Consider the following 12,288-nt stretch of genomic DNA (forward strand, 5'->3'; position numbering starts at 1 on the left):
GGGCCCGTGAGCCATGGCCGCTGAGCCTGCGCGTCCGGAGCCTGTGCTCTGCAACGGGAGAGGCCACAACAGTGAGAGGCCCGCGTACCGGAAAAAAAAAAAAAAACATAAAAAAAACTTGCTAATTATATATTCATTCTGTTATTCAGTAGATACCCAGGAGAATACCACATGCACCCTTAACTTTTTCAAAAGTAATATAAATTAGTACTGTTAATACTTTCCAGACAGTACAAAGACCTTAGTATAGTACTGTAACTACATCCCCCTTCTCTAGACTTACATGCTGTTGTTTTTGTATGTATTTTATATTTTAAACCCCAGAAGACATTATTTATATATTTAAAACTTACTTAGATTTATTCATATTACTCACATACCCATTGCTCATTGGTCTTCATTCCTCCTTGCATGTTTGTGCTTCCATTTGGCTGACATTTTTCAAAAGAACAAAGGACATCAAGCTACGGATTCTAGAAGCACTTTGAGCCCCATAACAATAAAAAGAATGAAAGTCACACCTAGAAACATCACAGAAAAGTGCTGAATTTTGCATTCTTTTGTTTTTCCATGCTTTAGTCTGGATATTTCCTTCTGACCTCTCTTCTAGTTCACTAATCATCTCTTCAGCTGGTACGATCTGCTGTTAAACTCGTCACTGAATTCTTTTTTTTTTTTTTTAATTTTAAAAAAAAATTTTGTACTTTAAAGATGTTCTTTGTTTTCCAGTTCTACTTCTTATGGTTGTTTTCCTGTATGTTATGTGTCTTTTTTCGCCCCCCTCTGGCTACTTTTTTTTTTTTTTTAAATAAATGTTTTATTTATGTATTTATTTTTGGCTGTGTTGGGTCTTCATTGCTGCACGCAGGCTCTCTCTAGTTGTGGCGAACAGGGGCTGTTCTTTGTTGCAGTGCGTGGGCTTCTCATTGCAGTGGATTCTCCTGTTGCCGAGCACGGGCTCTAGGCACATGGGCCTCAGTAGTTGTGACACGCGGGCTCTAGAGCACAGGCTCAGCAGTTGTGGTGCATGAGCTTAGTTGCTCCACAACATGTGAGATCCTCCCGGACCAGGGCTTGAACCCGTGTCCCCTGCATTGGCAGGTGGATTCTTAGCCACTGCACCACCAGGGAAGCCCTCGTCATTGAATTCTTAATTTTAATTATATTTTTTCAGTTCTAAAAATTCCCTTTGATTCTTTGATAGTTTCTAGTATACCACTGAAATTCTCAATCTTTTAATTCAATGAAGAAACTTGCTTTTTTTTTTTTTTGGCAGCGTTGGGTCTTCGTTGCTGCATGCAGGCTCTCTCTAGTTGTGGCAACGGGGGCTACTCTTCATTGCGGTGCATGAGCTTCTCATTGGGTGGCTTCTTTTGCTGTGGAGCATGGGCTCTAGGCACGCAGGCTCAGCAGTTGTGGCTCATGGGCTCTAGAGCGCAGGCTCAGTAGTTGTGGCGCACGGGTTTAGTTGCTCCGCGGCATGTGGGATCTTCCCGGATCAGGGCTCGAACCCGTGTCCCCTGCACTGGCAGGCAGATTCTTAACCACTGCGCCACCAGGGAAGCCCCAAACTAGCATTTTTCAAAAAGTCTGTTTCTAAAATTTTCGTTATCTAGATCTCCTGTGGGTTTGTTTCTTTTATCTATATTTCATGTTGGTTTTCAGTTATGTGGTCTAGTCTTTCCATATTTGATTTTTTTGTTTTGTTTTGTTTTTGTTTTAATGCCAGACATTGTATAGGAAAAATTGTAGAGATAATTGTGGGCTCTGGATACTGTTTTCTTCTTCCTGAGAGAGGATTAATGTGTGTTTGGGGTTTTGTTGTGGATTTTTTTGCCTATAGTAATTTTTTTTCTGGGGCAATAATAATCCAAAGCCCCCTTAATCTAGTCAAGAAGTGAGATGATTTGAAACCAGGATTCAGTACCTGATAAAGCAAGTGTATGTATAGTTTACCTTTACTACCGGTGTGTATCTATCTTTTTTTTTTTTTTTTTTTTTTTTTGCGGCACGCAGGCCTCTCACTGTTGTGGCCTCTCCCGTTGCGGAGCACAGGCTCCAGACGCGCAGGCTCAGTGGCCATGGCTCACAGGCCCAGCCGCTCTGCAGCATGTGGGATCTTCCCGGACTGGAGCATGAACCCGCGTCCCCTGCATTGGCAGGCAGACTCTCAACCACTGCGCCACCGGGGAACCCTGTGTATCTATCTTTTGATTCCCAACTTAAGGCCAGGGAGGTGGGTGGTTATCAGAATCCCTCCTCCTTGAACTACAGTTTTTGTTTTGTGGGTCCTATGTCTCCTTTTAAAAAAAATACAAACAAAAACAACTTTTCAGTTTCTTAGCCTCTCAACTCAGACTTTTGGGAAGGATCAGCACCCACTGGGGGAACGTGTTCCAGATGCCAGGCTTTCCTCTCTTTTCTAGATCTGGGCTGTATAATTCTCCACTGGCTCAGTAGCTCTCTGATGCCTTCAAACAAATGTTTTGTATCTGTATTTTAACTTGGTCAGTAGGAGGAGTGCTAGTCCAGCACCTAGTGCGGCAGTGACAGAAGAGGAACTCTTATATTCATTCTATTAGGTTTTTAAAAAATCATTCTGAATAACGTATTTGTGATGATACTTTTAAGATTATCACTAGGAAATAATCTGTATATTGGTCCTTTTTTCAGGTGCTACCATATTGGGGAAATCCTCATGATAGAAAAGTTATCAGGAGGTTCTGGAGTCAGGTAACTTTCAGCTTACTGTACACGCATGCACACACACATATACATGCTCACACATATGTGCAGTCATTATTCCTCCAGTTGATTTGAGTAATTTCACTTTCATAAAATCTTCTTATATGTTTCTGGACACTAGGCAAGTGTACTTTTTTTCTTTTACAATGCTTTTCCTGTTATAGACAATCAGCTGGACTTGAAGTCCAGGATTAAATAAGAGCTTTTTTCTTTAATAAGCTGAAGACTAGTTTTTAACAAGGTTTGTGGTTAAGGTAACTACCTTCAAAACAGTTATGCTTTTAATTCACTGCACATCTACATTGGAGAAGTATATCTTTAGAGCTATCTTAAACTTCTTGGCCTTAGAAAATAAATTCCATTCCTCATTGTCTTATTATGACTTGTTAGGTATCTCTTTTCACCCTTGCCCTCTTATGTTTACAGAAGACCCTCTACACTCAGGATGCCCCCTTCCATGTGGTTATCACCAGTTACCAGCTGGTGGTGCAGGATGTAAAGTATTTCCAGCGAGTCAAGTGGCAGTACATGGTATTGGATGAGGCTCAGGCGCTCAAGAGTAGTTCCAGGTAACATGAGTAGTAGAAATAAAGTCTGTGGACTGAGGATGTATAGATATATAGATATGTGTGTCTCATGTACACACACATGTGAATGAAGATCAGAGAGATTTGAAAACATGGTATATGGCTTATATATGGTCTTATGATCTCTTCATAAGCTATATATCTGACCAGAAGGCATAAATTCTCTTTTGCATTTTCATGGAATATGCATATTAATGTTTAGAGTATAAAGATTTTCCTCAGCTTTTTTCTCCCTATTCAATAATTATGGCATTTTAACTGATTTTTGTTCTTCAAGGAAACTTTCTGTGGAGGAAGGGGTGTCTGCTCTTTGCTTCAGGGATTATTTTAGACAGGAGGTCTTAGTAGGAAGTAGAATGTTACATTATGTGGATTGTAGCTTCTACTGTTTTATGAAGGTTATCCTAGTCCCTGAATGGTTATTAGACGCCCAAGAATCCTTTTATTGGAAGTTACATGTTTAAAATGTTCTAATACCTTTAAGTTCCCAAACTGAATAGTAAATGAGTGCTTGGCTGTAAAGTGTTACTCAGTGGTATTAGACCTTGGGTTTGATGGATTTTTATTAACTCTTGGTGAGCCCATAGGGCTTTCTTAGAAGTCCATGTTAACTGGCAGGATGGTATTTTCCATGGAACTTTCCAGCCTCTAAAGAGCATTATTTCATATATTACTCTTTTGAAGTAGGGCATTCCTGTGGCCAGGAGCAGTAGACTCACTTTGCGTTTTCTTCTCACACCCTTTTTCTCTCCATTGCTCCCTCCAAACTCACACTGGAAGCGCATAGAGTAATAATTTAAAAACCTACTACTGTAGATAATACTTTATAATTATATGGTCTGTATGAACAAAACTGACCAAAGGTAGTAGAGGACTTTTATCAAGCCAGAAAGGATCCTACTCTGCTATTCGAGGGCTTTTTTATATATATACCCTAATACCACGTTTTCAGTATAGAGTCAGTTCCTTTGAAATTTCCTGTCATCAGCTTTGTTGAGTAATATTTTTCAATTGTGTTCATGGTAGAGTATTGATACTTGATTTTGAGTGTTTGTTATTTTTTTGAAAAGCATTTTTAGAAATAAGGGGTCTCAATAGGGTGATTATTTACTGCTAACTTGGAATTTGTAATTCATCTCACTGGACAGTGTTCGTTGGAAGATACTCTTGCAGTTTCAGTGTCGGAATCGGCTTTTGCTAACTGGGACCCCCATTCAGAACACCATGGCAGAGGTAGGCACTAGTAAAGACCTCAGTTTTATGTCTGCATTAAACAGAGTGGCTCCAACACAGAATAAAATTCTTTACCCATGCCTACCTGGAGTGTTACGGCTTTGTATAAATTACAATCCCCACATAAAAGGAAGAATTTGACCATGGCTTGCCCTAAGTGGTTTTTTTGGGGGGGGACATCATTACTGTTTTCTTATTCTCTGGCAAAAGGGAAATAAATTCCTTTATTCCTTGGTTACTTATATAATAAATCGTGATCACATTAAGAATGCTACTCATCTAATGCAGAGATATTTTTATACTAGAATAAAAAGGTAATATTCTTTGACACTGAGAGGAGCTAAAATTCTTTCTTTGGGGAAGATAATTTTATCTTCTAGAATAGGGGTCAGAAAACTTTCTGTAAAGAGCCAGATAATAAATATTTAGACTTTATAGGCCGTATAGTCACTGCACAGCTACTCAACCTTCTATTGTAATGTGAAAGCAGCTATAGATGATATATAAATGAATAGGTGTGACTATGTTCCAATAAAGCTTGATTTATAAAAATAGATGGCAGACCAGACTTGGCACCACAAGGCGTAATTTGCTGACCCCTGATCTAGAGTTATTATTAGCAAGTTATGCTGCCTCAGACTGTGTTCAGTTGTGGAATGGATCTTTATATAAGATCTTCAAAACTATCTCACTGCACAAGCTGAGCAGGACTTGCACTTTCAGACTTTCAGTGGGAAATTAATTGAAAAATAGTTTTTTGCTATAGTACCTTATAGAATTAGAGTTGGTTGATGAGGCAGTGTGCTTACACATTCATTCTCTCTCACTTACTCACACATACACATGCTCCTAGACACAGATACAGAGACCTGCAACTTCACTCTTTCTCCAAACTCTCATCCTGTCTTCACATACTGTCGTTTTGTTGCTCTATAGTTATTTTGCTTTTTGTTTGTTTCCAGCTCTGGGCTCTGCTGCATTTCATTATGCCAACATTATTTGATTCACATGAGGAATTTAATGAATGGTTTTCCAAGGACATTGAGAGCCATGCTGAAAACAAATCTGCCATAGATGAGAGTGAGTACTTTTATGAACTTTCATTCTTTCTGCCTATTAGTGTAGGCAACTACATAATTCTGTATTTTCTTGTATGTAAAGAATTTTTCTTCTGGTATGCATAGAAGGATCTGAGAGAAAAGTTTTTTCTCTTTTAAAATATTATGTGCTTTGTGCATATTTAAAAGAGTCCAAAAAGGACTAATGCAGGTGATGTTCCTTTAGTGTTGACTAATCAAGGCAGAACAGGCAAAATTCACATTTTGGATTACGAAATCCTCATTTTCCACGTAGATCCTGAAAAATTTTATATTCTTTGTGGAATGGGGTAAGACTTTTTGCCTGTGATAAAACCAGAAAATATTAGAAGGATAATTTTTGTTATTTTCGCTATATATTAGGATTTGTTTCTTCTGTAAACATTTTTAACCTTGTTTATCAGTTTTTTTTACCTCTTGACTAATATTTTAAGAGAGTTATGAGGTATTTATTACATAACATGAAGTGCCACCTACTATCTATTAGAAAAGTTCTTAAGTAATTTCTTATACTACATGTTGTGAATTTGCTGATATACTTTGAAAAAATGATTTTTGGGGAACACTGGGAGTCCCAGGTAGCTTGCATTAGACCTGTCTGAGAACCCTATTATTGATAGAATGTTCCTAAAACACTCTAAAGGTGAATTCTAATAAAAATAAAGCCATCCTTACTGGTTTGAGTAAATGAGAGCAAAATGCATTTGCACAATTGACTCCAGGAAGGTGCTGTGGAAAGTTCAGATCCCTTGGCTTCCTCCTTGCAATTGTTGCAGGCTTCTTTTAGAAAATCATTAAGCCAAAAGGTGTTAGAATGGTTTAGTGAAGGGTGGTGATGATATTTCTTTTGTTTGTGTTAAATTGATATAATGTATTATTTGTCGGTGGGACTCCTGGCATTTCAGATCAACTCTCTCGCTTACACATGATCTTGAAGCCATTTATGCTGAGGAGAATCAAGAAAGATGTGGAAAATGAATTGTCTGACAAGGTAAGGAAAGAAGACCTTGTGAGTTTATGCCTTAATAGGCACCAACCTAGGGTTCCAGGGTGAAAAGAAATTCCTTGGTAAATGTTTACTTGAAGGGTAATTAGTTTGATTGATAGGAGACCTTTAAACTTGAGAGGGTCAAAGAAGACTTAAAATGAGTCAAATAATGAAGGCAAGTAATAGTTCTTTCTTCTTTTTGTTTTATACTTTTTATTACAGAGAGTTTGAAACATTACAAAAGTAGAAAAAATAGCATAATGAACTCCATATAGTTTAAATGATCAATCATGACCATTTTTCACCCCTCTACATTATTCTGAAGCAGATCCCAGATGTCTTTTGTTTCATTTATAAATATTTTCATAGGTGTCTGTAAAAGATTTGGTGTTTTTTAAAATACACATTCACATATCATTATCACCTCTACTAAAAAAGGCAGTTATTTCATTGTAGTATCACATATCCAGTCAGTGCTCAGATATTCCCAGTTGTCTTTGTGTATGCTTTTTTCTTTCTCTCTCTTTGAAAAAGTATTCAGTTTTTGAAACCAGAATCCAAGCAAGGTCCACGGAACATAGTATTTGGGTGCTATGTCTCTTAAGCATCTTTTAGTCCCACCCTACTTTTTCTCCCCTTGCAATTCTTTGTTGAAGAAACCGAGTTGTTTGTCCTGTAGAGTTTTTCCACATACTGGATTTTGCTGGTTGCATCATTGTGGTGTTGTCTAACATGTTCCTCTGTCTCCTGTATTTCTGCAGACTGAGAGATAGATTTAGAAGTTTAATGTGCTTTGGGTTGTAATATTTTTTCTCATAAAAAGTCAGTAATTTTGGTTTATAAATAATCTTTTTTTGGATCTTACCAGACTTCTGTAGTTTTCTGTTATCTCTTGTGAATCCTCCCCATATTCTCCTTCCTTCTTTTTTCACCCAGTTCCCAGTCCTTTGGGGTATTTTCCCATCTCCCATAGATCGCACCTGTTCCTCACAGTTCTGCTGTCTATATAAAAGGCATCTTTCCAGGTTCTTGATAATATCAGGTGATTCTCTCTGTCACTGCCAGAAGACTGGATCATTTTGAAATTAGTAACTCTCTTACAAGATTGTGGTGGAGATGTACACCTTCAAAGAGAGGAATAGAAGTGTACTTTTGTTTTATTCCTTTTAAAAAAATCTTTATGGCTGCTTTGTGAAACTGGCTGATTTTAACTGAATAGCAGTTCACACAGATGTGTACCTGATAGAAAGAAAATACTTAATAAAAAAATGGATCCTTAAGGCTTTTATATCAGAAACAGCTTAAAAACAATAGCAATATCATAATGTCTGTTATTTAGTGGTCATTAGGGAGGTGATCAGAAGACATGGTTCTTAACCACTGTGCAGAGTATAAATTTCTTAAACATCAGTAATGTTTCTAATCTTAATTAAATAGTATATTATTTATAATATAATAAATAATAGTATTTATAGTATAGTTCAATAGTATTTGTAGTATAGTTCAGTAGTATTATTGAACTCTTACTGTCTGCCAGCAGCTGGTCCGTAGAGATGCAGCTTCCAGGTTCTGTTCAGATTTCCAAGGGGGATGAATACATAAATAGCTAGTACTGTATCATAAGATATGCAATGATTATCCATGTGAAATATAATGGGAACATAGATAAGGGAGTAGTTCTATTAGGGAAGGTTAGAGAAGGCATCAAAGCAGAGATGACATGTGAGCTAGATCTGGAATGATGAGTTGGCATTTACTAGGAAAATACGGTAGGAAGGGGGTGCTAAGCAACAAGAGTGAACAAAGGTAGAGCAATATTCAAATAGGTAGCATGTTTGGCAAACATTATTCAGACTGTTGTAGCTAATATATATAGGAGGACTTGATGAGATTGGGATAATATGGTGAGTTAGATTATGGGAGGCCTCTGCCTACAGGAGAATTTTTAATATTTTACTATAGGCAGTAACTTACATTGAAGGTTTTTCAGCAGTTGAGTACCTTATAAGATTTGTATGGAAAGTTTCTTGGAACCAGGAGAGACTAGAGGCAGGAAGCTCCCACAGTAATAGCAGTATAGATTAGATATGATGAGATTCTGTATTAAAGCAATGGGAATGGTCAGAAAAGGTGGTTAGAGGTAGATTTCCAGGTTGAGTTGAGGGACTTAGGAAATGATAGAACATGGGGTATGAGAGAGAAAAAATCAGAGCTGACTGAAGTTTCTGTTTGGGCAACTGAGTGATAATGCTGTTAATGAATTAAGTAAATTGTGAAAGAGAATTTTTTTCTGATATGTCACAAATGCAATTGCTGCAGACTCTGAGTGATACTATTATGGTAGGTAGTTGGAAATATTGGGCTGGGGATGTTGGGAAATATATTTTTGCAAGTCACTGTGATGGACGGTAGTTGGTGTTATTAGAAATGGAAGAGGTCGCCCAGGGACAGCATGTAGAGTGAGTGACAAGGGAAGAGGGTCAAAGAAGGCACATTTTTCTGGATAATTAGCCATATCACAGGTTTATAGAGATACTGAGTTTCTAGAGATATGTATATTGTTTTTTTCAATCATCATCTGCCTTGCATGAGTTTCCAACTTTACGCTGATACTGAGTTATCTTACAAACTGTTTTCAAAATATAAATGTCCTTATTGATTTTTAGATTGAGATTCTAATGTATTGCCAACTGACCAGCCGACAGAAGCTGCTATATCAGGCACTAAAGAACAAAATTTCCATTGAGGATTTATTGCAGTCTTCTATGGGCTCTACCCAGCAAGCACAGACAACCACCAGCAGCCTCATGAATCTGGTCATGCAGTTTAGGAAGGTAAGAGCTTAGGTCAGCTGCCTTGGAGTTGTCTCTATTATTAACCCACTTCAAGAAAAAAGGCTCTATCTTGCCTTGATGCCAAATAAACAAAGGCAGTTAAAAAAGGATGAAAATGGGAAAGTATATATTCATAAAGGTAAACATGCAGGGTTTGGGATTCCTCCATCGTTTCATAGAGTGATGTCTGCACATGACAATATTGTCTTATCATTTCCTTTCCTGTTAGGTGTGTAATCACCCAGAGTTATTTGAACGACAAGAAACTTGGTCTCCATTTCATATTTCCCTAAAGCCATACCAGATTTCAAAGTTTATCTACCGTCATGGACAGATCAGGGTCTTCAACCATTCACGAGACAGGTGAGCAAATATTAATATCTGTTTGTTCTAAGAGTGTTTTTGTATAATTTGGGGTTTTGTGGCTTAGTAGATAAATTTAATTGAGAGTGAGTTCCACAACAATGAGGTATTTAAGCAATGGGTGGACAACTATTTGTTGAGGGATCTTGTGATAGGATCTGTGCACTCTCAGGAGTTTAACTGGCGCTTCCAGTTGCCTTTCTGAGTGAGGAATGTGCACCTGTGTGCAAATATGTACTTGTACCAAGAGAGATCAGCAAATGTCTCTGTCTCAGTACTGAAATTGCTTTGTGATGGTTTATACACTTGGAATAGCACTTGTGGAAGAACTGATTGGATTTCAAATTAATCAAATTTATCTTCTTCCCAGAATCAGCAGTCACAGATTTGGTAAAAGTGAAGTGATTGTTAATGGTAATATGCTAGAAACCACTTCCATTCAGAAAATGGCTATGTATGTACATTCTGCACTTCCGAGTGAGGGTGGCCCCGGCTTCTGGATTTTTTAACAAGCTCCCAAAGGATTCTTGTGCACACCTGCACTTGAGAACCATAGATTTAGAACGCTGCTTCTGTAGAGAAACAATATAAACAGTACTTTCAAAATAATCATCAACAACATCTAGCCTGATGTTACTGAAAGTGAGACACATTTCTTGGGTTTAATTTTAAGAATTCTTTGTCTGTGATAGCTCCAGGCTAATACTTAACTAGATGGGCAGGGGGAAACAGACCAGAGTTGTAGTGCTTTTTGTTTAATATAGTATATAGCAACTTTCAGTGCTAGAATTGTGCTTCTTTGAAATAAAATGAGACCACTTTGAACTTGTATTATAATCTACTACCTTTATTAAGTACTTAGTACTTTCTGACATATATGTAATGATTTTGTCTGGCAACAAACTTCTCAGAAGTAGAAAGTTTCAAACCTTAAATGATTCTTTTAGTTTGGAACCTCCAGTTTAGTTAAGTTCCTGATATTTATATTTGGGTTTGGATTTATTTTATTTACTTACTTTACAGGTGGTTAAGGGTTCTTCTTTCTCCATTTGCACCAGACTATATCCAGCAGTCTCTGTTTCACAGAAAAGGTAGGTGTTTTGATCTTTGAGGAGGAAAGAATGCCAAGGATTTATCAGGATGCTCTTTGTTTTGCTGAGTTGGAACTAGTAGTGGCTTTGCCTGAATGCTAGGCCTTTATTTATAAAGTCTTGATAAGATTTAAGTAAATTAGTTGTCTTCATCTATAGATGCTAGGCTTTTTGGCTATAACAGGAAGCAATAAAAATTTTTTTTGATTAATTGTTTTCCATTTTGATTGACCTTCCATCTTTATTTTATACCTGCCTCTTAAGAATTTCTTATACCCTTTGAATAGAGGTGTGATAGAGACAATGCAGGACTCTTGCTAGTGTGGGACTCTTAGATACCTCCTCCTTAGTTTAAGGAAAGGAAGCTGCTCAACTTTGAGCATTGTCCAAAGTATTAAGTCAGAGGTTCAGAATTTTTCACCTCTGTGTTTTCCTTTTCTTTTTTCTTTTTCCTGGCACGATAAAAAGAGGAAGGCAGTTAGCCAAGAATCCAAAACCCCAGAGGTAACTGATGAGCCAACTCCACTCTGGCCCATATATGCCATATCTCATAGGTCTGCCTCTTCTACTTATGATTGTAGTACAAAAATATGACACACTGTCTTATATCAAAGTGGCTGTATTGGAACCTTTAGAATAGTTTTTGATTCTTAAGTCAAAATTCAGCAGTTCAGCAGGCTTTAGTTGAGTATTGCCTCTTGGTTTTCTGTTGGGTTTAACTTTGTCCTTTGATATTCCAGGTGTTAATGAAGAAAGCTGTTTCTCTTTCCTTCGCTTTATTGATGTATCTCCAGCTGAAATGGCAAACCTCATGCTTCAGGGACTTTTGGCCAGGTGAGAAGTTTGCTCATTGTTTGATGAGAGAGCAGTTGGGAATAAACAGAGGCGAAGGTCGAATACTGTGAAATTAAATATTTACTATTATATCATCTTACAGAGCCTCTCATTCTTTTTTGTATTGTTAGGAATTAAAATTTTTATAAGGAAATCATACTTTTGATCCTTTAATAATTGCGTGATGCTTCGTGATATACCTTAAATAAAAACTATTTAGGCTCTTCTCCCAAATGCTACCAGAAGGTCTTCAATTCTTCATAATTTCTAGGTAGACTACTGTATTTGTTTCTACAGGGCAAATGATGACTGATGATTCCTCTAGTTAGTAGTGATTGCAGCATAGCCTGCCTTACATATTCAGGGAAACTTAGTTCTCTTTTCTTATTCTTTGGAATAATGGCTTTTACTTAATTTATTACTTTGTATTTGTGTAAAAAATAGTAACCTCATTAGGAGAGGCTGTCTCCTTAGTATGAGGATGTTTTTATGACAGTTTTTATGATAGAGTTGAAT

The 12,288-nt window shown here is 37.3% G+C and overlaps 1 protein-coding gene across 3 annotated transcripts in view; it reads left to right on the forward strand.

The window, feature by feature from the left end:
• INO80 (INO80 complex ATPase subunit) overlaps positions 1-12,288 on the forward strand; it is a 132,650-nt gene that overhangs the window by 57,696 nt on the left and 62,666 nt on the right. For all 3 annotated transcript variants that reach the window (XM_082618417.1, XM_082618418.1, XM_082618419.1), the window contains exons 15-23: positions 2,674-2,733; positions 3,172-3,314; positions 4,481-4,565; positions 5,528-5,645; positions 6,568-6,653; positions 9,317-9,484; positions 9,714-9,847; positions 10,871-10,938; positions 11,679-11,772. In XM_082618417.1, coding sequence (XP_082474543.1) covers positions 2,674-2,733; positions 3,172-3,314; positions 4,481-4,565; positions 5,528-5,645; positions 6,568-6,653; positions 9,317-9,484; positions 9,714-9,847; positions 10,871-10,938; positions 11,679-11,772 — 956 coding nt within the window. The remainder of the gene's footprint in view (positions 1-2,673; positions 2,734-3,171; positions 3,315-4,480; positions 4,566-5,527; positions 5,646-6,567; positions 6,654-9,316; positions 9,485-9,713; positions 9,848-10,870; positions 10,939-11,678; positions 11,773-12,288) is intronic.

The sequence above is a fragment of the Mesoplodon mirus genome (genome assembly GCF_964341445.2).
Source record: "Mesoplodon mirus genome assembly, chromosome: 4".
Taxonomy (NCBI): Eukaryota; Metazoa; Chordata; class Mammalia; order Artiodactyla; family Ziphiidae; genus Mesoplodon; species Mesoplodon mirus.